The sequence below is a fragment of the Rana temporaria genome, chromosome 4 (assembly GCF_905171775.1).
Source record: "Rana temporaria chromosome 4, aRanTem1.1, whole genome shotgun sequence".
Classification (NCBI taxonomy): Eukaryota; Metazoa; Chordata; class Amphibia; order Anura; family Ranidae; genus Rana; species Rana temporaria.
The window spans coordinates 404,957,487-404,985,365 of record NC_053492.1 but is presented as its reverse complement, the minus strand read 5'-3'; the positions used below and the strand labels follow the sequence as shown (position 1 = coordinate 404,985,365).

The window sequence follows — 27,879 nt, the reverse complement described above, 5'->3', positions numbered from 1 at the left end:
ATAACGCCAGGCACCACCACTTTAATCAATGTTTTTGTTTTATATTTAATATTATTAACAGTTTATTTTTTATATTTAATTTAATTTAGCACTCCATCCCCCCCCCCCACCCCGCTTATTAACAAAATCTCTTTAATACATAAGAATAACTGCACAAATAGCGGGCGTCAAGCACCCCCCCCCCCCCCAGCTATTATAAAAAACTTTTTTTATACTTCATTTACCCACTTATTACCAACATTTCTTTTCTATGTAAAAATTGATTACAGCACAAATAGCGGCCGTCAACACCACCCCCACAGTTATTAAAAAAACACTTTTTTTATACTTAATGTGCGGGGAAAATATCGGCCGTCAACACCAAACCACCCCCCCGCTTGCAAATTGTCCTGCGACTTGGGACTGGAAAGTTGCAGGATAAGTCGGACCCAATGATTTCCAATGAGAACTGTGCCTGCATTACTTTTGTCCCACTTTGATGTGACTTGAGGTCCATAGACCTCCAGAATACATAGGCATTGTCGCTGCAAAATCGCAGCAAAAAATTGTGGCAGAATCTTGCGACTTTCAGGCTAACGCAGTCTGAAAGTTGCACAATTCTACCGTAATTTTGATGTGACTTAAAGCAATGCCTGTGTATTCTGGAGGTCTATGGACCTCAAGTTGCATCAAAGTGGGACCAAAGGAATGCAGGCACTACTTTGAAGTTGCTGTGACTTGAAGTCGCACAGATATGAACAGTGCTCATTGGAAATCATGGGGTACGACTTGTCATGCAACTTTGAAGTCCCAAGTCGCAGGACAAGTAATGCAGTATGTCCGCAGTCTCTGGTAATCTTGTGCAGTATGTCTGCAGTCTCTGGTCATTTCGTGCAGTATGGTAATCTCTGATAATCTTGTGCAGTCTCTGGTAATCTCGTGCAGTATGTCCGCAGTATCTGGTATTCTTGTGCAGTATGTCGACAGTCTCTGGTAATCTTGTGCAGTATGTCCGCAGTCTCTGGTAATCTTGTGCAGTATGGTAATCTCTGATAATCTTGTGCAGTCTCTGGTAATCTCGTGCAGTATGTCTGCAGTCTCTGGTAATCTTGTGCAGTATGTCCACAGTCTCTGGTAATCTTGTGCAGTATGTCCGCAGTCTCTGGTAATCTTGTGCAGTATGTCCACAGTCTCTGGTAATCTTGTGCAGTATGTCCGCAGTCTCTGGTAATCTCCTGCCCATTTTGAGTCCTTCATTACTAACAGTGTAATTTTTTACTTTGTTTGCACCGATCTGTAAGGCTGCGCTATATACCATGATTTGTGATGTTGGGGCTGTATACTCTGTGCTGTGATGCTGAGCTGTATACTCCTGACACTATGAGTGGAAGCAAGTGGAATACAGGGGACGGAGTGGATGGATTATATAAGGGGTGTGGCTTATGTGAAGTGGGAGGGGCCAAATGTGGATGGGCGGGGTCTTGCGCCCCCCCATCCTAAAACTTCACCAGCCGCCACTGATTTCGTGCACTCCTAGACTTGCAATGTTGCCAGGCCTCACATTTCTTGGGACCCATACATTCATTGGCCCTCATGATCTGTGTTGACTTTGCCGAACAGTCGCTACCATCTTGACTTCTGGAGTGCCTTAGGCCGCATTCACACCTGAGCGTAGCGTTTTCGGTTATTTTTTCTGGTGTTTTGTCGCACGTTTTGTCGCGCATATTCACACATATTTGCGCATTTGCATACAGCGTTGTCCGACGTTTTTGAACTTCGACGTTTTTTATTTTAGCCAATAGGAAAAATGATCATCTCTTTCATCACTTGTTGCTATGTTTGTAGATTTTTTTGTATCTTCTTCCTGGGTGAATGTTCTATTTCACAGAACAGATTAAAGCGACAAAACGCCCGTAGAAACGCTCGTTGTCGCGCTAGACGTTTGAATCGAGCGTTTCCATTAGTTTCTATGGGAATACAAACGTTAAAAAACGCCCAAATTAGCCTGATTCGCGCGACACCGCCGCAAGTTTACAGGTAAGAGTTCTGAGAATCAGGCACTTACACTGTAAACCTGCGGCGGTGTAACGTAAACCACATACGTTACGCTGTTGTGGGGCAACGTAATTCTATGTAAATCTGGCCCACTATACCTAAGGGGGTTGTAAAGGTAACATTTTTTTTTCTTAAATAGCTTCTCTTACCTTAGTGCAGTCCTTGTTCACTTACCTCATCCTTCGATTTTGCTTTTTAATGTCCTTATTTCTTCTGAGAAATCCTCACTTCCTGTTCTTCTGTCTGTAACTCCACACAGTAATGCAAGGCTTTCTCCCTGGTGTGAAGAAAGCCTCTTGAGGGGGGAGGGGGCGAGCAGGAGTGTCAGGACACTCTCTACTTTGCAGATAGAGAAAGAAGCTGTGTGTTAGTGGGCGTCCTGACACTCCTGCTCGCCCCCTCAAGAGGCTTTCTCCACACCAGGGAGAAAGCCTTGCATTACTGTATGTAGTTACAGACAGAAGAACAGGAAGTGAGGATTTCTCAGAAGAAATAAGGACATTTAAAAGCAAAATGGAAGGATGGGGTAAGTGAAGGAGGACTGCACTATGGTAAAGGAAGCTATTTAGGGAAAAAATTTTTTTCCTTTACAGCCCCTTTAAGTGGAGATACCTGGCTGATGCCCCTGAAAGCTGTAAATCATGGAAGTAGACATCTGTTTTGATTTCCAGCTTTTAGGGGCATTGGCCAGGTATGGTATTTACATAGTTACATTCGCCAAGCTGGACCCATGTAACTATGTATACAGTATCCATACTTGGAATTGTTTTAAAAGTATAACTAAAGGTAAAATCAAATGTTTAGATTTGGTAAAGTGGCCATCTGTATTACTATTAGGTCACCAGGAATGAAAGTGAAGGTACATCCAAAATTTGGAGCAGGAATGAAATGGAATACCTCCCAACTTTTTGAGATGGGAATGAGGGACACCTATCAGCAAAAGTATGCAGGCATATGACACACCCCTTGCCACACCCCCTTAAAGTAGAATTGTACAAAAAAAACGAGATTGGTTAAACCCACAAGTGCTTTTTTTACCACTACTTTTCCTTTATATTGGCTTTTGGAATTTAGAAATCAGATGAAAGGTTTAGCACTGGAAAACTTTTTTGATTGATAAAACTGTATTTTATATACAACTATATAGATCAGATCAAAATGAGGGACAAATCAGGGACAGTCCCTCGAAATCAGGGACAGTTGGGAGGTATGTAAAAGGGTAATTTTCCAATGGGGACACTTGTTCCTGTGACAACTCTCTAAGGCCCCTTTCACACTACCGCAACTTCAAAGTTGCGCGATTTTGCGGCGATTTCAAGGGATGCCTGAGTAATAAGGATGATCTCTGGCATGTTCGCACACCCCACGTGCAGAGCCCGCCAGGAAGTCAGCACTGCGCTGCGCTAATCACAGGCAGTGAGATATTGTCCCGATGCGCGGCTGCAGAGATCGGGAAATGTCTCACTGCCTTTGATTAGCGCAGCGCAGTGCCGACTTCCTGGCGGGCTCTGCACGTGGGGTGTGCGAACACTCCATAGATCATCTTTATGAGTAAATCATATCAGGCCTCGTACACACGACCGAACATGTCCGCTGAAACTGGTCCGGGGACCAGTTTCCGCGGACATGTTCGGTCGTGTGTAGGGCCGACCGGACAATTTTCTGGCCTAGCGGACAGGTTTCCAGCGGACAAAAGTTTCTTAGCATGCTAAGAAACTTGTCCGCTGGAAGCCTGTCCGTCGGACATGTCCGATGGTCAGTACGACTCATCGGACATGTCCACTGGCCCGAGAACCCGCCCATGGTGTCGAAGTGATTCGACGCATGCGTGGAAGCATTGAACTTCCGGGTTTGCGGACGTGGCGGCGTCAATGTCACCGCCACGTCACCGCGCTGTCTGTCCGCAGGGATTTTGGTTTGATGGTGTGTACAACCATCAGACCAAAATCTCCGAGCGGACATGTCCGATGAAAACGGTCCGCGGACCGTTTTCATCGGACATGTTCGCTCGTCTGTACAAGGCCTCAAAGTCGGACCAAAGTAGTACAGGGACTACTTTGCAGTCGGTACGACTTGAAGTCGCACAGATATGAATGGTACTCATTGGAAATCATGGTGTAGGACTTTTCATGCGACTTTGCAGTCCCAAGTCGCAGGAAAAGTCGCACAAGTGAGAAAGGGGCCTAGGTCGTGGTTTCCCTCACATGGGAAAGATTTCCCTTCACTTTCAGTTGAATCTACAGAACAGAAAATCTTCCTAATGAGACACAGAAATAAAAAAATATGGCAGTTTTAAACCTCCCCTGCTGGAAAAGTTTATTTAAATTTCAAATATAAGATTACGCTGTAAAGAATTTTGTTTTGAGAACAATAGTGTGGGAAGTATTACATGCAGCAAGTTTGGGTTACACGCATCAACCTTGACTGAAAGATATTGCTCACTGGAGATAAAGCACATTCCACATCCTAAATGATCACATCACCTTATAGTGTAGAACAATGTTTCTCAACTCCAGTCCTCAAGTACCCCCAACAGGTCATATTTTCAGCCTTATCATTATTTTGCATAGGTGTTCACTGCCTTAGTAATTATCACAGCTGTTTCATCTTAGCGAAGACCTGAAAACATGACCTGTTGGGGTGTCTAGAGGACTGGAGTTGAGAAACATTGCTGTAGAGAAGATTGCTTAACCAATTGCTTAATCAATTGACGGCGGCACGATAGTGCTCTAGTTCTGGGAGGACGTCATATGACTTCCTCGCCTTGCTGAGCCACTAGGGGGCGTGCGCGCTCCCGCCGCACTACTGGGAACCCGATGCGCGTGCCTGCGGCCATGATGTCCGCCGGGCACCCGCGATTGCCCAGTAACTGAGCAGGACCGTGGATCTCTGTGTGTAAACACAGAGATCCACGTCCTGTCAGGGAGAGGAGACCGATGCTGTGTCCCTTGTACATAGAGACACAGATCGGTCTCCTCTCCCAGTCAGTCCCCTCCCCCCACAGTTAGAATCACTCACTAGGGTACACATTTAACCCCTTGATTGCCCCCCTAGTGTTAACCTCTTCCCTGACAGTCACATTTACACAGTAATCAGTGCATATTTAAAGCACTGTTCGCTGTATGAATGTGAATGGTCCCAAAATAGTGTCAAAAAGTGTCCGGTGTGTCCGCCGCAATATCGCAGTCATGATAAAAATCACTGATCGCCGCCATTAGGCCTTGTACAGACGAGCGAACATGTCAGATGAAAACGGTCCGCGGACCGTTTTCATCGGACATGTCCGCTCGGAGATTTTGGTCTGATGGTTGTACACACCATCAAACCAAAATCCCCGCGGACAGACAGCGGGTGACGTGGCGGTGACGTTGACGCCGCCACGTCCGCAAACCCAGAAGTTCAATGCTTCCACGCATGCGTTCAATCCCTTCGACGCCATGTGCGAGTTCTCGGGCCAGCGGGCATGTCCGATGAGTCGTACTGACCATCGGACATGTCCGACGGACAGGCTTCCAGCGGACAAGTTTCTTAGCATGCTAAGAAACTTTTGTCCGCTGGAAACCTGTCCGCTAGGCCGGAAAATTGTCCGATCGGCCCTACACACGACCGAACATGTCCGCGGAAACTGGTCCGCGGACCAATTTCAGCGGACATGTTCGGTCGTGTGTACGAGGCCTCACTAGTAAAAAAAAAAAATGCTCTAAATCTATCCCCTATTTTGTAGCCGCTATAACGGTTGCGCAAACCAATCAAAATACGCTTATTGCGATTTTTTTTTTACCAAGAATGTGTAGAAGAATACATATCTCTCAAAACTGAGGAAACATTTTTTTTATATATATATATTTTTGGGGATATTTTTTATAGCAAATATTCCTTTTTTTTAAAATTGTCGCTCTTCTTTTGTTTATAGCGAAAAAAAATTAAAAAGCAGAGGTGATCAAAAACCAATAGAAAGCTCTATTTGTGGGGAAAAAAATATATTAAAATTTCATTTGGGTAAGGTGTTGCATGACCGCGCAATTGTCATTCAAATTGTGACAGCGCTGAAAGCTGAAAAATGGCTTGGGCAGGAAGGGGATCAAAGTGCCCAGTATTGAGGTGGGTAAAGTATAACTAAATGCAATTTTTTTTTCAGTTTTGAATAGAGTGGAGAGGGATTAGAACACCTGTCAGTTGTATTGCTGTCTGTGGCACAGTTAGGCCCCGTACACACGAGAGGATATCCGGCGGACCGTTTCCAGCGGATAAATCCTCTGGCGGATTTGGATCTGATGGCTGTACACACCATCAGATCGAAATCCGCGCGGAATACATCCGCGGTGACGTGTCGCGCCGTCGCCGCGACGATGACGCGGCGACGTGCGCGACGCTGGAAGGTAAATACTTCCACGCATGCGTCGAATCATTACGACGCATGCGAGGGAGGGGAGCGGACGGACTGATCTGGTGAGTCTGTACAGACGACCGGATCAGTCCGCTGGACTGGATTCCAGCGGATAGATTTCTTAGCATGCTAAGAAATTTTTATCCGCTGGGAATCCGTTGGCTGGATTTTTATCCGCCGGGAAATGTCCGCTCGGACGTACACACGACCGGATCTATCTGCTGGAACTGATCCGCGGATCAATCCCAGCGGATAGATCCGGTCGTCTGTACGAGGCCTTAGGGAGATCGCCCCTCCCTATATTTCCTGTTTACCATTATCACTCAAAGTGAAATGAAAGGAAATCCCAAATTTTGGGTTGTCCCCAGAAAAGTAATACAGTATAGGGGAAATCTTCCAAAGGAGACACTAGTTCTGGTGATGTGGGGGTTCCCAAGGAAGTCCCTTAATTTGCAGGGATTTCCTCTTACTTCCTGTTCAGCTATGGAGCAGGAAGTGAAGAGAAATCTTCGCAATGTAACACAGATGGCAAAAAAAATCTGTCAGGGGTTATAACCCTCCCTTGCGCTATCCAAAATGAAAAAAACATTTGCCCATAGTTCTACTTTAACTGCTTCTGGACCAGCCGTCGCAGTTATACTGCGGCAGGCTGGCCCCCCTGTGCGAGCCATCGTAGCTGTTCATCAGTTCTTTAAGATGCCTCCGGCAGTGTGCGCGTGCCCGAAGTGTGCCCCCGGTGTAAACACACACATCCCGTCAGAACCATGACACAGAAAGGAGTTGACCAGCTGACCTCATTAGCACACACCCTGCATCATCTACCCTCAGCTGGTCAACTCCTTTCTGTGTCATGTCCTAAACTAAAGTCTGACCAGGAAGTAAGGCAGAACTAATCGAGCAGTGTTTGAACATCCATTAGGAGAGAGTTAGGTAAGCCGATGTCGAATAAATGGAAAGCTGTTTTATTTTTGCAAAAGAAGTACATGCTATATTGGTACATAGGGGAGCTTGAAAAAAAAAAGAAGGTGAACAAAGGTGAACCTAGCCTTTAACCACTTCAGCCCCAGAAGGATTTACCCCCTTCATGACCGGGCCCTTTTTTTGTGATATGGCACTGCGTCGCTTTAACTGACAATTTAGCAGTTTTTCGACGTTGTACCCAAACAAAATTGATGTCCTTTTTTTCCCCACAAATAGAGTTTTCTTTTGGTAGTATTTGATTACCTCCTGTTGTTTTTTTTTTGCGCTATAAACAAAAAAGTGTGACAATTTTGGAAAAAACACAATGGCCCAGATTCTCAAAAGAGATACGACGGCGCATCTCCAGATACGCCGTCGTATCTCTGCGTAGCGTCGTCGTATCTATGCGACTGATTCTTAGAATCAGTTATGCATAGATATTCATCTGGGGTGCCAAGGTTCGCCATCACTGTCCTCGGTTCATACTGTAGCGATGCAGGAACCAGTGTAATTACAGCGCCGGTTCCCACATCGCCTCTTCTCCCGCAGGCAGTTCAGACTGCCTTCTGTGAACCGCTGCGGGTGTCAATACAATGTTAATGACACCCCCAGATCGGTTCACAGATCGCAGATACTTGAAAGGTTCTATCACCTAGGGTGCTCAGGCATAGCTCCCAACTGTCCCTGATTTCGAGGGACTGTCCCTGATTTGGAGCATGTCCCTCTGTCCCTCCTTCACCCTCATTTGTCCCTCATTGTGGTCTGATCTATATAATTGTATATAAAATGCACTTTTTAGCTATTACAAAATGGGAAAACTTTGTGATCTTAGCCACCTTTACTGTAGAAAAATATTAGGTCTAGTGATGGTGGTGGAGGTAAGAGGAGCGTGGCCTGGCTTGCAGGACCTTGCAGAGGAGGATCTACAAGAGACACACAGCAGAGGAGAGTAAAAAAAATCCAAATGCATTTTTTTTTATATATTAACAGTAAAAAGACAAAATCAGAGCACATTGCCCTCGAAAGGAAGAGGAAGGGAGGACGGTTATGGATGACACAGAGAAGGCAATGGTACTAAATGCCTTTGAGGTGTATACAGACCACGACAGGACTGTTAGTGACACAACACCACAGGACGTACCCTCGTGGCTAACAGAGACCGGAGTCAAGGAAAGACTAAATAAACTTAATACAAATAAATCACCAGTGTCCTCAGAGAACTCATTTAGGTTATAGCCAGACCATTGTTCCTAATCTTTGCGGACAGAGAATACTGACAGGAATGGTACCAGCTGATTGGAGAAAAGCCAATGTGGTACCAATATTCAAAAAAAGGGAATAGCTATATTCCTGGAAACTAAATGCCAGTTAGGCCAGTAAGTTAGTTATAGACACTGATATTCTGGGTTTCACCTTTGTCAGCTAAAAACTGTGAAATGATGCTTACAAGGTGTCAGTCCGATAGGTGTCAGTCTCTGCAGCGACATGCATATAGTACCATAAGTATTTTGCATATGCAGTATGGATATACACTAATAGCTAGATTCAGGTAGGGTGTCCTAACTTTGCGGCGGCGTAGCTTAGCGTGTTTAGGCTACGCCGCCGTAAGTTAGCGAGGCAAGTACTTGATTCTCAAAGTACTTGCCTGCTAAGTTACGGCGGCGTAGCCTAAAGCGGGCGGGCGTAAGGGCGCCTAATTCAAATTTGTCTGAGGGGGCGTGTTTTATGATAATGAGGCTTGACCCGACGTGATTGACGTTTTTTATGAACAGCGCATGCGCCGGGCGCCTACATTTCCCAGAGTGCATTGCGGCTAAGTCCACCGCACGGGCCTATTGATTTCGATGTGGACGTAAACTACGTAAATCCCTATTCACAGACGACTTACGCAAACGACGTAAAATTTTCGAATTTTGAAGCGGGGAACGGCGGGCATACTTAACATTACTATTCCATCTATTTGATGAAATAACTTTAGGCGGCCTATCTCTTACGGAAACTTCGTATCTGTACTGCGTCGGCCGGGCGTACGTTTGTGAATAGGCGTATCTAGTGATTTACATATTCTACGCCGACCGCAATGGAAGCGCCACCTAGCGGCCAGCCTAAATATTGCACCCTAAGATAGGACGGCGCAAGCCGTCGTATCTTAGATAGGTTTAGGTGTATCTCTGTTTGAGAATAGACTTAAACTTAGGTGGGCGTAGATTCCGATTTAGGTCTGCGTATCTACTGATACGCCGACCTAACTCTACCTGAATCTAGCTATATATTGTCAAAGGTTGTAGGACCAATGCTGTATCCTGGCCTAGGCCAACAAGGCCTAGGCCTAGGGCAGCACTTTGCAGGGGGGCAGTACAGAAAGAGTCCCCGCCGGCTTGCGCTACACTTTATGGGGTGGACTGGGCTGAGAGGCAGATCAGTCTAGCGCCCCCATAAAGCGGCTGTACTGCTTTCGGTATGCAGGCAGTCGGCATTCCACAACTGTGTGGGGGGGGGGGGGGGTGCCGCTTCTAATTGACTGTCCTATCATCCTGGACCACAAACCTTCCTCACTGTGCTATATGTTTTCTGCTGCACCATTGGCATGGTTATATCTTCTTAGTCCTCTCCATATAATTATCAGAAATGTGTGCTTAAAGTAGAACTATAGGCAACACTTTTTTAAGTAAGGGAGGGTTATAGCCCCTGTCAGTTTATTTTTTTCATCCCTGTCCCATTGCAGAGATTTACCTTCATTCCTGTCCCATAGCCAAACAGGAAGTGAGAGTTAATCTATGCAAATTAAGGGAATCCATTGCCCCCAGGCTCTCAGAAATAGTGTCCCCACTCAAAATTTTTAGGGTGGTTCTTAAACAGCAATGGGGTGTGGCATTGACAGGAAGGGGTGGGTCATATTTATATTAGGGGGTGCACGAGTTTAGTCAGGCCTAGGGCAGCACAAAACCTAAATACACTTCTGAGTGGGACACCTGCCTTTACACACACATGAACTTTAATGGCATATCAGTCTTAGTCTGTAGGGTTTAATATTGAGTTGGCTCACCCTTTACAGCTATAACAGCTTCAATTCTTCTCGGAAGGCTGTTCATAAGGTTTAGGAGTGTGTCTATGGGAATGTTTGACCATTCTTTCAATAGCATAAATGTGAGGTCAGGCACTGATGTTGGACAAGAAGGCCTGGCTCACAGTCTCCGCTCTAATTCATCCCAAAGGTGTTCTATCGGGTTGAGGCCAGTCAAGTTCCTCCACCCCAAACTCGCTCATCCATGTCTGTATGGACCTTGCTTTGTGCACTGGTGCACAGTCTTGTTGTAACAGGAAGACGCCATCCCCAAACTGTTCCCACAAAGTTGGGAGCATGAAATTGTCCAAAATGTTTTGGTATGCTGACGCCTTAAAAGTTCCCTTCACTGGAACTTAGGCCTTGTACACACGACCAGACATGTCCGATGAAAACGGTCCGCTGACCGTTTTCATCGGACATGTCTGCTGGGTGATTTTGGTCTGATGTGTGTACACACCATCAGACCAAATTCCCCGCGGACAGAATACGCGGTGACGTGGCGGCGATGATGACGCGGCGACGTGCGCGAATCCGGAAGTTCAATGCTTCCACGCATGCGTCAAATCACTTTGACGCATGCACGGGATTTCGGGCCAGCGGACATGTCCGATGAGTCGTACTGACCATCGGACATGTCCGACGGACAGGCTTCCAGCGGACAAGTTTCTTAGCATGCTAAGAAACTTTTGTCCGCTGAAAACCTGTCCACTAGGCCGGAAAACTGTCCGGTAGGCCCTACACACGGTCGGACATGTCCGCGGAAACTGGTCCGACGGACCAGTTTCAGCGGACATGTTCGGTCGTGTGTACAAGGCCTCAGGGGCCAAGCCCAACCCCTGAAAAATAACCCTACGCCATAATCCCTCCTCTACCAAATTATTTGGACCTGTGCATAAAGTAAGGTCCATAAAGACATGGATGAGCGAGGTTAGGGTGAAGGAACTTTACTGGCCTGCACAGAGTCCTGACCTCAACACAATAGAACATCTTTGGGATGAATTAGAGTGGTGACTGACCTCACAACATCAGTGCCTGACCTCACAAATGCGTTTCTGGAAGAAATATAGCGTATCTTGTTTTGTGTCAACAATCCAGGGTTGTAGCGTACTTACTGCCACTGAACATGTACACTGCACATACCGACACAAATGTATATAAAAAAAAAATAGTGGAATCAAATTCAGGTTTACTAATGTAAAAACATTCTAGAGGCATAAAATGTTTTTATTCAATTCAGTACAATGCACAATTCATCATGGACCACAATACATTCTACACATATTCTATTACAGATGTATGACTAGTGTCATAGAGACAGTACAATAAAAACACAGAAGAGTGACAGCAGTAAAAGACAAAGTGGATCACTGAGCCTGCCCTTTTTTTAAAAAAAGTTTTTTTATTTTGTGTTTATTTTTATTTTTTTAGATCTATGTTTGTCTCAAGCATAATTCAATCCTATTACTGTTGACTTACTCGCTACATTTCCTGAAAATCTGTTCCAAGCATCAACTACCCATTCCGACAACAAAACCGTGGATTTTTTTTTTCCGGCGGATTTTGGCTCGAACTTGTCTTGCATACACACGGTCGCACAAATGCTGTCGGAAATTCCGATCGCCAAGAACGCGGTCACATACAACACGTACGACGGCACTATTAAAATGACGTTCAATACCAATAGTGTTAGTAGAAGTTTGGTGAGAGACGATTTGCGCTTTTCAGCCTCGTGCTTTTGAGTCCGTTACAGCGTTGACGAATGTGCTATCTCCATTACGAACGCTCGTTTTACCAGACCGAGCGCTTCTGTCTCGTACTTGATTCAGAGCATGCGTGGAATTTTGTGCGTCAGAAATTGTCTACACACGCTCGGAATTTACGAGAACGGATTTTGTTGTCGGAAAATTTGAGAACCAGCTCTCAAATTTTTGCTGTCGGAAATTCCGACAGAAAATGTCCGATGGGGCCTACACACGATTGGAATTTCCGACAAAAAGCTCCCATCGAACATTTGTTGTCGGAAATTCCGTTCGTGTGTACGCGGCATTTCAGTAAAGTAAGTTTAAGTTTGAAACTGCTAGTTTGAGGTCATGTCTCCATGTTCTTCATCCTAGCTTCATATTGAAAATACTGCCCTACTGAACCTTATTCACCTCCATAATGTTTCAGTTATGTCCCCTCTTTCCCTTCTTTCCTTCAGATTATATGTATATGCAGTGGAACTACGGTTTGCGAGTAACGCGGTTAACGAGCGTTTCGCAATACGATCTCGGTTTGCGAGTGTTGTCTCGCAAAACTAGCAAGATTCAGGCCAAAGCGGTGTGCAGTACCGCATTTGGCCTGAGATGGGGGGGCGCCGGAGCCGAACGGCACAGTTCGGAAATGCACGGAAAGGCCCAAGGACAGTTTGGCTGACCTCGTGAACGGAGTCTTTCCGAGGTTTGCCGAGGTCAGCCGAACTGTGGCCGTTTTCGAGGCTCTCAGGCGCCCCCCTGCCTCTGGCCGCATGCGGTATTGCATGCCATTGAAGTCAATGCCGAACAAATTATTTTGGTTTCCATTGACTTCAATGGGGAAACTCGCTTTGATATGCGAGTACTTTGGATAACGAGCATTCTCCTGGAGCGGATTATGCTCATAATCCAAGGTTCCACTGTATTAAATTACACTTCCTGTACTCTGCCCTGATATGTTTTATCCCTCAGACCTTTCACTATTGTGTTCCCATATCTGGACTTGTTTTGTCTTATCAATATTACCTCCAGAACTGGACACAGCGTTCTAAATGGGGTCTAACTAAAGATCTGTGGGCCAGATTCACAGAGGAAATACGCCGGAGTATCTACTGATACTCCGGCGTATTTTCAAATTTGCCACGTCGTATCTTTAGTTTGAATCCTCAAACCAAGATACAACGGCTTTTGGCTTCGATCCGACAGGCGTACGGCTTTGTACGCCTTCGGATCGTAGGTGTAATTCTTCTGCGCCCGCTGGGTGGAGTTTGCATAGTTTTTCCGAGTCGGGTATGCAAATTAGCTGTTTACGGCGATTCACGAAGGTACACGCGGCCGTTGCATTCTCTTACGTCGTCGCTAGTCGGCTTTTCCCGTCATATAGTTAAAGCTGGTATTTCATGGCCTATCCTTAGACTTGCCATGTTAAAGTATGGCCGTCTTTCCCGCATCAAATTTCAATTTTGTTTTTTTTGCGTAAGTCGTCCGTGAATAGGAAAGGACGTAACTCACGTCGACGTTCAAAAAATGACGTCGGTGCGATGTCATTTCGCGCAAAGCACGGCGGGAAATTTCAAAACGGAGCATGCGCAGTACGTTCGGCGCGGGAACGCCCCTAATTTAAATGACACATGCCCAGGGGTGGACTGACAACTATGGGGCCCCTGGGCGATAGAAGATTATGGGACCCCTGGGCTTACAGATGGCCACCATGCCAGGAGGCATTGCATAGGCAGGGCAGCTAAAATCTCAGCATTTTCACATCAAAAGCATGTCGGTTTTGGACATATCGGGGACAGATGTAAAAAAAAAACACAGATTTTTACATACTGTCCCTGGTTTTATTGAGCCTGGCAACCCTGATGGGGCCCCCTAGTGGCATGGGGCCCTCGGGCGGTGCCCGAGAGTCCCAATGGTCAGTCCACCCCTGCACACACCCCATTTGAATTAGGCGGGCTTGCGCCGGACAGATTTACGCTACGCCGCCGCAAGTTTACAGCCAAGTGCTTTGTGAATCAAGCACTTGCGCTTAAAACTTGCGGCGGTGTAACGTAAATGACATACGTTACGCCGCCGCAATTCTATGTGAATCTGGCCCTAAATCGGGGAATCTGGACCTCCTTTTACCTGCTGGTGACCCTTCTAGTAATACACCCAAAAATTCCACTAACTTTACTCACTGCCAAGCCAAACTCTTTGCTCACTGGATTGATGAACTCCTGAAAATGCACCATTATCACACAGTCCCACATAATTACATGTATAGTCACATTACATCTACAATGTCATTGCTATACAACTAGCTTAAATTGCATTTCCAATTGTACAAAAGTATGGACATAGAATGGACAATGTCATTAGTATATCAAAAACCTGTAGTATCTAATCATTTTTTCACAACTCTCTCACTGGCATCATGGGTAAATGTTTTACAACCTTTCTCAAGCCCTGTACAGAAGAAATAGTTTAGAAGTTATAGGCACTATGTGATTCCTAACTAACAGCCTACATCAGTGATGGCGAACCTTGGCACCTCAGATGTTTTGGAACTACATTTCCCATGATGCTCAACTCCACTGCTGAGTGCATGAGCATCATGGGAAATGTAGTTCCAAAACATCTGGGGTGCCAAGGTTCACCATCACTGGCCTACATCAATAAGCATGCTGTATTTGTAGCCTGTACCAGACATGGTTGTTCACACATCATGCTTATGCTTACCATTAAACGATAATGTGAAAAAAAAAACCTTGTACGAAAATCCCCAGGCCTAAAGCGTGATGAGTTTGTCTTGTTAACAAGATACTGTCCACCACTCCAAAATACCTTATAAAATTGGGTAAAAACACAATTTCCACCCAGAGTGCCTTACAAAAAGAACACTAGGAGTTATTTACATTAAAGGATTATATAACATAATTCCAAAAGAATTTCAGGAAGTTTCAAACCTTTCAAGTGTAGAAAACGTTATTGTTGTACATGATGATGCCACTCTCACACGTGTGCGTGGGAGCCCCTGGTCACAGCACAGGCCCTTTAGAAACGGCGCGATCGTGCCATTTCTTCAGTGCGCATGCGCCGATGACGTCGGTCCAAGCGTATATGGTAAAAATTCTCCTAAACTATGCAGGTTTAGGAGATATTTCCAGTACCTACAGGTAAGCCTTAAAGGGGTTGTAAAGGTACAATTTTTTTTCCTAAATAACTTACTTTACCTTAGTGCAGTCCTCCTTCACTTACCTCATCCTTCCATTTTGCTTTTAAATGTCCTTATTTCTTCTGAGAAATCCTCACTTCCTGTTCTTTTGTCTGTAACTCCACACAGTAATGCAAGGCTTTCTCCCTGGTGTGGAGTGTCGTGCTCGCCCCCTCCCTTGGAGTGGGTGGGTGTCCTGTTAGTGGGTGTCCTGACTCTCCCGTAGTCCAAGACAGGGGGCGAGCACGACACTCCACACCAGGGAGAAAGCCTTGCATTACTGTGTGTAGTTACAGACAGAAGAACAGGAAGTGAGGTTTCTCAGTAGAAATAAGGACATTTAAAAGCAAAATGGAAGGATGAGGTAAGTGAAGGAGGACTGCACTAAGGTGAAGGAAGCTATTTAGGAAAAAAAATTGTACCATTACAACCCATTTAAGGCTTACCTGTAGGTAAAAGTGGTGTAACTAGGTTTACAACCACTGTCAGTGTCCTGTGGTGTCTTCTCTGCATAGCTCTGCAAAAAAAACATACCCCCAGTTATGAGGGAATGCTAGCCACCTGACCTGTCAAAGTCAAATGGTAGGTTTCCTCCTATCGTATTGGCACTTTTTTTTACCAGTTCTGTAGAATTGATGGGGCTTCACTTGCTTCAAAATTACACTATATTGCCAAAAGTATTGGGACGCCTGCCTTTACACGCACATGAACTTTAATGGCATCCCAGTCTTAGGCCATAGGGTTCAATATTGAGTTGCAGATATAACAGCTTCAACTCCTCCGGGAAGGCTATCTACAAGGTTTAGGAGTGTGTCTATGGGAATGTTTGACCATTCATCCAGAAGCACATTTGTGAGGTCAGACACTGATGTTGGAGAGAAGGCCTGGCTCACAGTCTACACTCCAATTCATCCCAAAGGTGTTCTATCAGGTTAAGGTCAGGACAAATCAAGTTCCTCCACCCAAAACTCGCTCATCCATGTCTTTTTGGACCTTGCTTTGTGCACTGGTGCGCAGTCTTGTTGGAATACAAAGGGGCCATCCCTAAACTGTTCCCACAAAGTTGAGAGCATGAAATTGTCCAAAATGTCTTGGTATGCTGATGCCTTAAGAGTTCCCTTCACTGGAACTAAGGGGCCAAGCCCAACCCCTAAAAAGACCATAATCCCCCCTCCACCAAATGATTTGGACATAAGACCATAGTAATTTATGCAGAAGACAGACTGATGAGCCAAAACGATCAGTGTACTAAAGAGCAGGTTTTAAATGTAAAGCTATAACAGTGTTTGCCTTTAAGCCTAGGTTTAGTAGGCTATAAAAAAGCACAAGGGACATTACTTATTGTCATTCCAATGTGTCCTTTGTGCTGCTGGCTCATACATTAGTTGAAATCTCCCTCCTCTGACCCCCCCCCCATCTTTGCCTCGGTAATCTTCTGGTGTAGTGGGGTTAATAGAGCTGATAGATGTATGGCACATACTCATCAAGAGTGCCAACTGTTCCCTCCCTTTCAACCCACTTCCTCCATTCATAGATACTGTACTGTAGCATCTATTAATGAAAAACAATGTCTGGATGAGAAGATTAAAGATGCATGAAAGGTCTACCTCCTCCATCCATAGATCTCATTCACTTAAAGTGGATGTAAACCCCCCATTTTTTTTTTTTGATGTCACAATGTAGAGAATACGATTTCCTATCAGCTGTGCCCAGTCTTGCCACACAGAGTTAATCCAGCGCTGAGCAATCCTATTTTTATTGTTCAGTGAAATAAAACAGATTTCCAGATAAAGACCAAAGTCCTTGCTTGAGTGATAGGTTATTTACATATCTCGTGCACTAGCTTGCAGACATGCACAGCTTATTGTCTATGTATATTCTGATGGCTGTTTACACTGAACTGTGGATCACCCCATATTTTGAAAACATTTAATCAAAACACAGGAAAGACAGCCAATCCTGGGAGAGCTGCATGGGAGAGGAGAGGAGGAGAGGGGAGGGGGATGTGAATTGTGCACTTTACAGAAGCTGTGCATGTCTGCAAGCTAGTGCACGAGATATGTAAATAACCTGTCACTCAAGCAAGGACTTTGGTCTTTATCTGAAAGTCTGTTTTATTTAACTGAACAATAAAAAGAGGATTGCTCAGCGCTGGATTAACTCTGTGTGGCAAGACTGGGCACAGATGATAGGAAATCTTATTCTCTACATTGTGACATAAAAAAAAAAGCTTTTATGAATAGAGGAGGGCAGAAAGGCTGTGCATAGTCAGTACACTTGATGAGGGCCTGTCATAGCTCCTGTGCTGCTATTAACCCCTGCTGCATTGGAAGATTATGGTAGCGGGCGTAGAGAGGGGGATCGGAGGAGGAAGATATCAACTAATGCAGGAGCCAGCAGCACAAGGGACACATCGGATGTAAGTAATGCTTTTTATTAATTTAAAAACTAGATTCTTTTAGCACTCGGATTCTATCCACCTACACATTAGAGCAAAGAAGCACAGGAAATGGAACACTTTCAACCAGAATTTATAATGAGCAGTTAATTTAACTTGGAATAATGTTACAAAGATATAATGTGTTTTATGGGATTTGTGTACACAAGGTACAACTGCTGTTTTTGAAAGAATAAAGGGCCAGATTCACAAATAAATACGACGGCGTTTCTCCTGATACGCCGTTGTATCTCTGTTTCTATCTATGCGACTGATTCATAGAATCAGTTACGCATAGATATCCCTAAGATCCGACAGGTGTAATTGTTTTACACTGTCGGATCTTAGGATGCAGTACCGCGGCCGCCGCTGGGGGGAGTTTGCGTTGTAAACCAGCGTCGGGTATGCAAATTAGGAGTTACGGCGGATCCACGACGGATTTTCGCGTTCGCTACGTCGCCGCTAGTCTAGTTTCCCGTCGCAAAGTTAGTCGTTTTTTTTGGTGCCCTAACTCTAGTCAGCAAGCGTATTGCTGTCTAAAGTATGGCCGTCGTTCCCGCGTCGAAATTCAAAATTTAAAGTCGTTTGCGTAAGCCGTCCGGGAATACGGAAGTACGCTACGTGCTTCGCCGTTCAAAAAAATGACGTCACGGCGCACAAAGCACGGCGGGAGTTGAGAAACGGAGCATGCGCAGTAGGTCCGGCGCAGGAGCGCGCCTAATTTAAATGGCACACGCCCATTTAAATTGGCCCGCTTTGCGCCGGAGGCCGCCGGCGTAGTTTTCATCGCAAGTGCTTGGTGAATCAGGCACTTGCGCTGAAAAATTGCGGCGGTGTAACGTATCTTGGATACGTTACGCCGCCGCGATTCTACGTGAATCTGGCCCAAAGTTACATTTTTTTTTTTATGCACCCCTGATCTAATCCTCCCTTCCTTCCCCGCTCATACCCATGGTACAGTTGTAAAGGCATTTAGATTTTTACATTAATAATTCTTTGTGTCCTGAAGGAGACTAGTTCAACCACTCAACTACAGTACTGCCTTCAACAAGAATGCCTTTGGGAGCATTTGCCCTTTTACCTCCTTGCATGTCTTCCAATGCTCAGCATGCAAATATACCTTTATTTCAAATTAAAGTATATTTAAAGGCTTTGTGTGACAGTCTAAACAGGTTCCAAATTCTATTGTTATGTGATGCAAAAGCTTCATAAAGTAAAACAATGTCCTTTGCTTTTCCTGGTTGAGACAAATTCTCCTTCATTTGTAACATTGCTGAAAGCCAAGCCCTCTGATCCATCTACTCATCTCACTCTAGGCATGAGTTATATGAAGGTGACAATGCTGCTCTGAATTCAGGAGCAATGCAGCAGTGTTGTCACTCCATCACAGTAAGCTGCATGGCGCAGACTTTTTTTGGAAGAGGCAATAGGTAGTTGTTAGACTTGTTAGACTTTGCAGGGAGACCAATAGAAAACTGTAAGTGCTACACATATTTTTAAATGGGTGGCCATTGAATTGCTGCCCAAAAAACAATTAGGGTTTTCTAGAATGTATTAATAAGGTTCCTGTACCATACCCGAAAGCAGAATGCATTTTTGTAAAGCGATCTAAACTGGTATACATAAGCATACAGACAAACATTCCAGGTCCCACAGACCCTTTATTCTGTAACTTAGCCCTAGTGAGTCCCCTTTTAACTTATTTTCCACAAGGATCAGTCCTGGTCTCGATACCACGGGATAGCCTTGTTTTGGCAAACTGGCATAAAATAGAGATAAAATCTCTGGCAAAAGTATGGCATCAGACCACTATCACTCTACAAGGGATACTAACCCTATGGGTATAGAAGAGGGTTCTCAAGTAATGCTACATGAATAAACGCCCCGCAACAAAGGAAATATTTCATCCCTGGTGTGATAAATATTTCTATATGGAGTGGACTGTGTATTGATTTAGGGTATTTTGCTTTTTAGTGGTTTGGAGTTTAAACACTAATCACTCCTGTGAATACTGGCAGATTCAGGAATGAGCTACTATTCTAGACTCTAGCAGTCCATACTGGCAGTGAGCAACATCTGGTCTTAAGAATCGACCCGCAGTCTAATGAAAACAGCAGCATTACATGGCACATCACAGTACGGATTCGTTTGATAATGGCACAGCCATGCTCATGGATTTTGAGGTTTGGTCTCTGGGCATTACAAGAGGAGAAGTTTCTTCTTCTGACTTGCAGTTTGGCACAGCCTCAACATAAACATCATTCAGCGCCTGTTGATTTTTTGCTACTTCCTTCTGGTTGAGATGATGAAGAATTCCTGCCCCAAGAGCATCTCCTTCAACATTTACTACTGTAGTTGTCCGGTCTCTGTTAACAATAACATAGAGAATGTATCAGCAAAGTTGGAAAACACCTAAGCAATTACTTTAATGGAATCTATAGCCTTTTAAAATTAGGGAAAAAAATATGGATATGTAAATTGTGCCTCTCCTGCTACCACTTTGGGGTAGGTACTGGAGCTACTCTGGGAGCCCTGCCACTCTTAGGCCCTGTACACACGATCAGTCCATCTGATGAGAACGCTCCGAAGGCTGATGGTCTGATGTGCCTACACACTAGGGGTGCAACGGATCAAAAAACTCACGGTTCGGATCGTTCCTCGGATCAGGAGTCACGGATCGGATCATTTTTCGGATCGGCAAATAAAATAAAATAAATTCTCCCCCACTGTAATATACACATCTCCCCCCCCCCTCATTGTAATATACACATCCCCCCCCACTGTAATATACACATCTCCCCCTCCACTGTAATATACACATTTCCCCCCCACCAACTATAGTACCCCCTCGGTGCAAACACCCCCCCTCCTCTCAGTACAAGAGACCCCCCCTCCTCTCGGGGCAAGCGACCCCCCTCCTCTCGGGGCAAGAGACCCACCCCTTCTCTTGGGGCAAGAGACCCCCCTCCTCTCGGGGCAAATGACTCCCCCCTCCTCTAGGGGCAAGAGACCCCACCTCCTCTAAGGGCAAGAGTCCCCCCTTGGGCAGTACAGACACTCCCAGCGTGTGCTTCTTCCCCACGAGTGCGGGCTCCTCCTCTGTGGGTGTAAACAGAGGAGGGCCGCCGCCGGGTGTACCAAGATGACCACGGCTTCGGAGCTAGGCCGAAGCCGCGGCCTTTCCTAATGTTATTCCTGCGGCTCCAGAGCTAGGACGAAGCCGCGGCCTTTCCTAACGTTATGGCCGCGGCTCCGGAGGTAGGCCGAAGCCGCGGCCATAACATTAGGAAAGACCGCGGCTTCGGCCTAGCTCTGGAGCCGCGGACATAACATTAGGAAAGGCCGCGGCTTCGGCCTAGCTCCGGAGCCGTGGCAATCCGCGGATCACAGTGTTTTCCGATCCGAAGGGGGTGACCCGTTCGGATCACGGATCAACTGTGATCCGTTGCACCCCTACTACACACCATCGGTTCAAAAACCGATCGAGTCCAACGCGGTGACGTAAAACACAACGATGTGCTGAAAAAAACAAAGTTCAATGCTTCCAAGCATGCGTCGACTTGAATCTGAGCATGCGCGGGTTTTGAACCGATGCTTTTGCGTACTAACCGTCGGTTTGGACCGCTCGGTTAGGCGTCCATCGGATCAATTTTAAAGCAAGTTCTCAATTTTGCGACCGAAGCATAACGGACCGATGGGGCCTACACACGGTCGGTTTGGACTGATGTGTACAAGGCCTGACAGCTAGTAGAAATCTGCACTTTAAATCTGCTGTGTATGTAAAGCAGGTACAATTTAAAGTATAATTCCACGCTGGATAAGTGTTCAGTAAAAATGATCTATTTGTGTTCTTTTTCTTCTTTGCTGAAAACCACCTACTGGTCCCCTTCTACACACTACTCGTTTTAAATTTGATATCTGGCTTTAGATGTTAAAAAAAGCATGGCAAGTGTCTAGGAGCAAATTTTACTTTCTACATCTGTAAAGGTTTTGTGGTTGATTTGCTAAAGGCGATTTTTTTTTTTAAAAGTCAGCAGCTACTAACAGTGTAGCTGCTGACTTTTAATAAGGACACTTACCTGTCCTAGTTGCCCGCGATGTCGGTCCCTCGACAGCAATCGCAGGCGATCCCTCAGTCCTGGCGCCTCCATCCTTACTAAGGGAAACAGGTAGTGAAGCCTTACGGCTTCACTGCCCATTTCCTACTGCGCATGCGTGACTCGCATGTCGCTTTGTGAACGGGCCGCTGCCTTCTGGGATACACATGGGGCCAAATTCTCAAAAGAGATACGCAGGCGGAACTGCTGTTCAGCCTGCGTATCTCTGTGCCTAACTTTGGAAACGATCCTCAAAAGGCTTTTTCCAAAGTTAGGCAGAAGATCTGACATCTGTAAGACACTTACACTGTCAGATCTTAGGATGCAGTACCGCATCCGCCGCTGGGGGCATTTCTCATTGAAATGCCGCTTTGCGTATGCAAATGAGGACTTAAGCAGATCCACAAAGCTTTTCAGCATTGTGATTTTTGCGTAAGTTCCGATTTGCTTGCGCAAAACTAGGGCTGGTTTTACAATGTGGAAAGTTAGTAACACCATGTAAAAGCACATTCAAGCGACGGCATTTGGTATGCATTCCTGAGGGAGAACTCCACGGCAATTTGTAAAATCAAAACCGGCATGGGTTCCCCCCCAGGAGCATACCAGGCCCTTAGGTCTGGTATGGGTTGTAAGGAGAACCCCCTACGCCGAAAATTTGACGTAGGGGGTCCCCCTACAATCCATACCAGACCCGTATCCAAAGCACGCTACCCGGCCGGCCAGGAATGGGAGTGGGGACGAGCGAGCGCCCCCCCCCCTCCTGAGCCGTACCAGGCCGCATGCCCTCAACATGGGGGGGTTGGGTGCTCTGGGGCAGGGGGGCGCACTGCGGGCCCCCCCACCCCAGAGCACCCTGTCCCCATGTTGATGAGGACAGGACCTCTTCCCGACAACCCTGGCCGTTGGTTGTCGGGGTCTGCGGACGGGGGCTTATCGGAATCTGGGAGTCCCCTCAAATAAGGGGGCCCCCAGATACCGGCCCCCCACCCTAAGTGAATGAATATGGGGTACATCGTACCCCTACCCATTTACCTGGAGGCAAAGTGATAGTTATTAAACACACAACACAAGGGTTTTTAAAATCATTTATTAGTCTGCTCCGGAGGCCCCCCCTGTCTTCTTTAGCTCTAATACCAGGGGGGGCTTCTTCTTCCGCTCTCCGGGGGTCTTCTCCGCTCTCCGGGGGTCTTCTTCTTCCGCTCTCCGGGGGGGGTCTTCTCCGCTCTCCGGGGGTCTTCTTCTATCTTCGCCGCTCTCCGCTGTTGACTCGGCGCACCCCGGTTCTTCTCCAGCTGTCCGGTGCCTTCTCCTTCAGCGCTGGCTGCCTGCTATCTTCGTGTGTTAGCTCAATTACTAGCAGGCAGCCAGCGCGGTCTTCTGTGACGTCATCTGTGCCTACCCACGTGGGTACCTACCGGAGCATGATGGGACGGTGAGGCCTATATAAATGGGATGCAAGGCGCGCTTCCATCATTGCAGTGAGAAGAGGCGTCGGGTCAACATCGGAAGAAGGGAGAAGAAGAGAAGAGAAGAAGATGACGTCACAGAAGACCGCGCTGGCTGCCTGCTAGTAATTGAGCTAACACACGAAGATAGCAGGCAGCCAGCGCTGAAGAAGAAGGCACCGGACAGCTGGAGAAGAACCGGGGTGCGCCGAGTCAACAGGGGAGAGCGGCGAAGATAGAAGAAGACCCCCGGAGAGCGGAGAAGACCCCCCCGGAGAGCGGAAGAAGACGACCCCCCCGGAGAGCGGAGAAGACCCCCGTAGAGCGGAAGAAGAAGCCCCCCCTGGTATTAGAGCTAAAGAAGACAGGGGGGCCTCCGGAGCAGACTAATAAATGATTTTAAAAACCCTTGTGTTGTGTGTTTAATAACTATCACTTTGCCTCCAGGTGAATGGGTAGGGGTACGGTGTACCCCATATCCATTCACTTAGGGTGGGGGGCCAGTATCTGGGGGCCCCCTTATTTGAGGGGACTCCCAGATTCCGATAAGCCCCCGCCCGCAGACCCCGACAACCAACGGCCAGGGTTGTCGGGAAGAGGTCCTGTCCTCATCAACATGGGGACAGGGTGCTCTGGGGTGGGGGGGACCGCAGTGCGCCCCCCTGCCCCAGAGCACCCAACCCCCCCATGTTGAGGGCATGCGGCCTGGTACGGCTCAGGAGGGGGGGGCGCTCGCTCGTCCCCACTCCCATTCCTGGCCGGCCGGGTAGCGTGCTTTGGATACGGGTCTGGTATGGATTGTAGGGGGACCCCCTACGTCGAATTTTCGGCGTAGGGGGGGTCTCCTTACAACCCATACCAGACATAAGGGCCTGGTATGCTCCTGGGGGGGGAACCCATGCCGTTTTTTTTTTTGAAAATTGGCATGGAGTCCTCCCTCTCAGGAATGCATGCCGAGCGACGCTGTCAATTTTTTTTTTTTTTTTCCGGCGCGTATTTTTTTTTCCACCCGTCGCAACTTTATTGTCCCATCGCAATCCACAAAGCCCGGCGTAAATTACGTTTGCGCGCTGCACGTCGGGAAAATTACGTCACACGCATGCGCAGTACGGCCGGCGCGGGAGCGCGCCTCATTTAAATTGTAATCGCCCCCCGGAGAGGAGGACCACCTTGCGACGGAGGCACTTAAGTTACACGGTGTGTAATTTCTAGGTAAGTGCTTTGAAGATCGGGCACTTAGGTAGAAATTTAACGCCTGTGTAACTTAACTGCTGAAAGTTAAGTTAGGCAGCTTTTTTGAGAATTTGGCCCATAGTTCCCAGAAGGCAGCACGGCTTATTCACAAGAAGACACAGTGACGTAGGACGAGCCTGAAGATCCTCCGCAGTGGAAGAAGAGGCAGAAGAGCTACTTCCGCATAGCAACCGCCCTTTCAGGTGAGTATAAAAAAAACATTTTTTCAATTTTTTTTATTTATTTTATGATTTTTAGGAGAAAAAAAAATGTGTGGAACTCCACTTTAACACTGCAAAGGAATTTTCACTTTGAAAGGTAATTTCCCCTTAGCTTAGTGAATAAGTTGAAGCTCTGCTTACTTCTATCATTCAATAATAATATTTATTTTTTATTTTTGTTTCCTGGCATGTGAGTGGGTATCCTTTGTAGTGATTTTTGGCCACATTCACTAAGCCAAGAGAAAATTCCCTTGCAAAGTGAACAACCTTTGGTAAATAAGTCCCTTTGTGTCTATGCTTTTCCTCTTCCCTACTGCACTTCTCTATCACTGAGAGGTACACACAATACAGCTGTTGATCATAAATTACTGAATTCCACCTCTGTCTGGGCTACTTGGCACTATCCTATGAAAGTGATATCTTGTTTTTTATGTCAAAAACTCATTCCACTTTATTGGAAAATCTACAATCAAAAATCTACAAATCCACTAACTACTATGAACTAACTGACTAAAAAAACTGGCAAGTGGGAGTAGAAAATGCTTCGGCATCAGTGCCTCAGTTTGGTTTCATGGGAGGAATAGTGCCCTATTGTTGGTATCAACGAGAAGAATAGTGCCCGATTGATGGTGTCAGTAGAGGTTTTAGTTGATGGAATAGTGCCCAAGGGCCAGATAAAGTCAATTGAAGGATCACATCTACCCCCCGGACCGCAGTTTGGCTATTATTTCAAGGCAGCGGGACCATGGAGTTGTTGAATAATAAATAAAACTAACCTAATTTTATGGTGTGGAATAAGGGAAACCAGGAAACGTGACAGGCATTTATTTTAAATAATATTTGTCTGATAACTAATTGTAACGGTCCATTCATAAAGCAGCAGTATGGTCTTGCTATTACACATATATAAAGTTTAGCAGTTTGATTTAGAAACATGTATTGCATTTCACAGAGGGAAATACAAATTAATAAAAGAAAAGCCAAGAGGAGAGCCTAGTCACTGTCAAAACCTCCAAACTGTTCAGTTAAACAGAGAGGAATCCACCTACACCGCAGACTGCATTTAATAATTGTAATGTAAATGCATCTGGGACATAAAGGTAACTGTATGGCGTAACCCTGCAGAGCACACAAGATAGCTATATCCCACCTCCATTATAAATGAACCTCTAAATCAGTGGTCTCCAAACTGCGGCTCGAGAGCCAGATGTGGCCCTTTGCTTGCCTTTATCATGCCCCTATTCCTCCCACAGATACAAGGCACTATTCCTTCTACACCAACAATGGGGCATAATTCCTGTAACTTATACCAACAACAGGACACTATTCCTACCACACTCCCCAACAATGGGGCACTATTCTTCCCACTGACACCAACTGCAAGGCTCTATTCCTCCCAATGACACCAATGATGCGGGACCAATTCTTCCCCTAATACCAACAATGAGTTAATATTCCTCCCAATATTGCCAATGATGGGGCATTCTTTACTCTCATTGACCACAGGGCATTTTCTACTCACGCTGGCCACAGTCTAGCCCGTTCAAAGTCTGAAGGACAGTAAACTGGCCCTTTGCCCAGAGAGTTTGGAAACTCCTGCTCTAAAGATTTTTAAACAAATAAAGTTGTATTCATGATTCTGCCTAAATTAATATACTAAGGCCCAGATTCTCAAAGGACTTACGACGTCGCAGCGCCATGTACGCTGTCGGAAGTCCTAATCTGTCCGTCGTGATTCTTAGAATCAGTTACGCATAGATATCCATTAGATCCGACAGGAATCCGACAGAAGTCTCTTACGCCGTCAAATCTAAACTGCATTTTTTTTTTACCGCTAGGTGGCGCTTCCATCGAATTCCGCGTTGAGTATGCAAATTAGCTAGATACGCAAATTCCCGAACGTACGTGCGGCCGACGCAGTAAAGTTACAACATTTACGTTAGGCTTTTCCCGGTGTAATGTTGCCCCTGCTATATGGTGGCATAAGTACGGCGCAACAATGTTAAGTATGGCCGTCGTTCCCGCGTCGAAGTTTGAAAAAGTTAAGTCGTTTGCGTAAGTCGTCCGTGAATGGGGCTGGACGTCATTTACGTTCACGTCAAAACCAATGACGTCCTTGCGGCGTACTTTGGAGTAATGCACACTGGGAAATTCCACGGACGGCGCATGCGCCGTTCCGAAAAAAACGTCAACCACGTCGGGTCACAGTAGTTTTGCATAAAACATGCCCCCCCTGATCCAAATTTGAATTAGGCGGGCTTACGCCGGCCGAATTACGCTACGCCGCCGCAACTTATGGAGCAAGTGCTTTGAGAATACAGCACTTGCCCGTCTAAGTTGCGGAGGCGTAACGTAAATCGGATACGTTACGCCGCCGCAAGGATACGCCGTTCTACAAGAATCTGGCCCTAAATTCTCTTATTCACTTGTCAGTAGTGTGTTGAATTAGTAGTAGAATGTCTAATGAAATATTTCTTTCACAGGAATACTCACACAATCCAGTCTACCGCCAGGATCAGTGACAAATCGTTTGTCGGAAGGCCAATCGCCTCTAGAATAATAGCGATAGTGAGGACACCTCCGGCAGGAATTCCAGCTGCTCCCACACTTGACGCTGTTGCTGTCACACTAAAAAAATAAAGTACAATTAGACACCCACCTTGACCTCTAGGTTCCATTTCAGACAGTGCTAGTTATGGGGGTAATTTATTTTTTTGTATCTATTCTATAATATATTAATAGGAAGAAGTTGACCTGGGAGCAAGAATTCTACATAATAGAAACATTTTCTTCAGGACAGTAGAATAACGGAGAATACTCCAAAGGTATAAAAAGCTATATGGGTTGCCTCAGGTATGTTTTGATTTCTGCATATTAGTAACCATGGCCACCAAAGCATGAACACCCTATATAGCATGCAGACACCAGAGATTAAGAACCCTGCTTCACACTAGATACCTGGGACTGGTATTCTCAGAATACTTTACATCTATGCTATTTTAGGGATCTGCTGTACTCGACTGTCTATATTTATAAATTCCTTTTGCACTTCCTGCCTTGTTGGATAAA

The 27,879-nt window shown here is 46.0% G+C and overlaps 1 protein-coding gene across 1 annotated transcript in view; it reads right to left on the bottom strand.

Annotated features, from left to right (window-relative positions):
• Positions 1-18,922: 18,922 nt before the first annotated feature.
• The window catches only part of SLC1A4 (solute carrier family 1 member 4), a 70,788-nt gene continuing 61,831 nt past the window's right edge, over positions 18,923-27,879 (bottom strand). Inside the window, exons 7-8 of the mRNA XM_040351244.1 lie at positions 27,304-27,438; positions 18,923-20,180 (exon numbers count right to left, since the gene is read on the bottom strand). Of these exons, the coding sequence (XP_040207178.1) occupies positions 19,946-20,180; positions 27,304-27,438 (370 nt within the window). The 3' untranslated portion in view covers positions 18,923-19,945. The remainder of the gene's footprint in view (positions 20,181-27,303; positions 27,439-27,879) is intronic.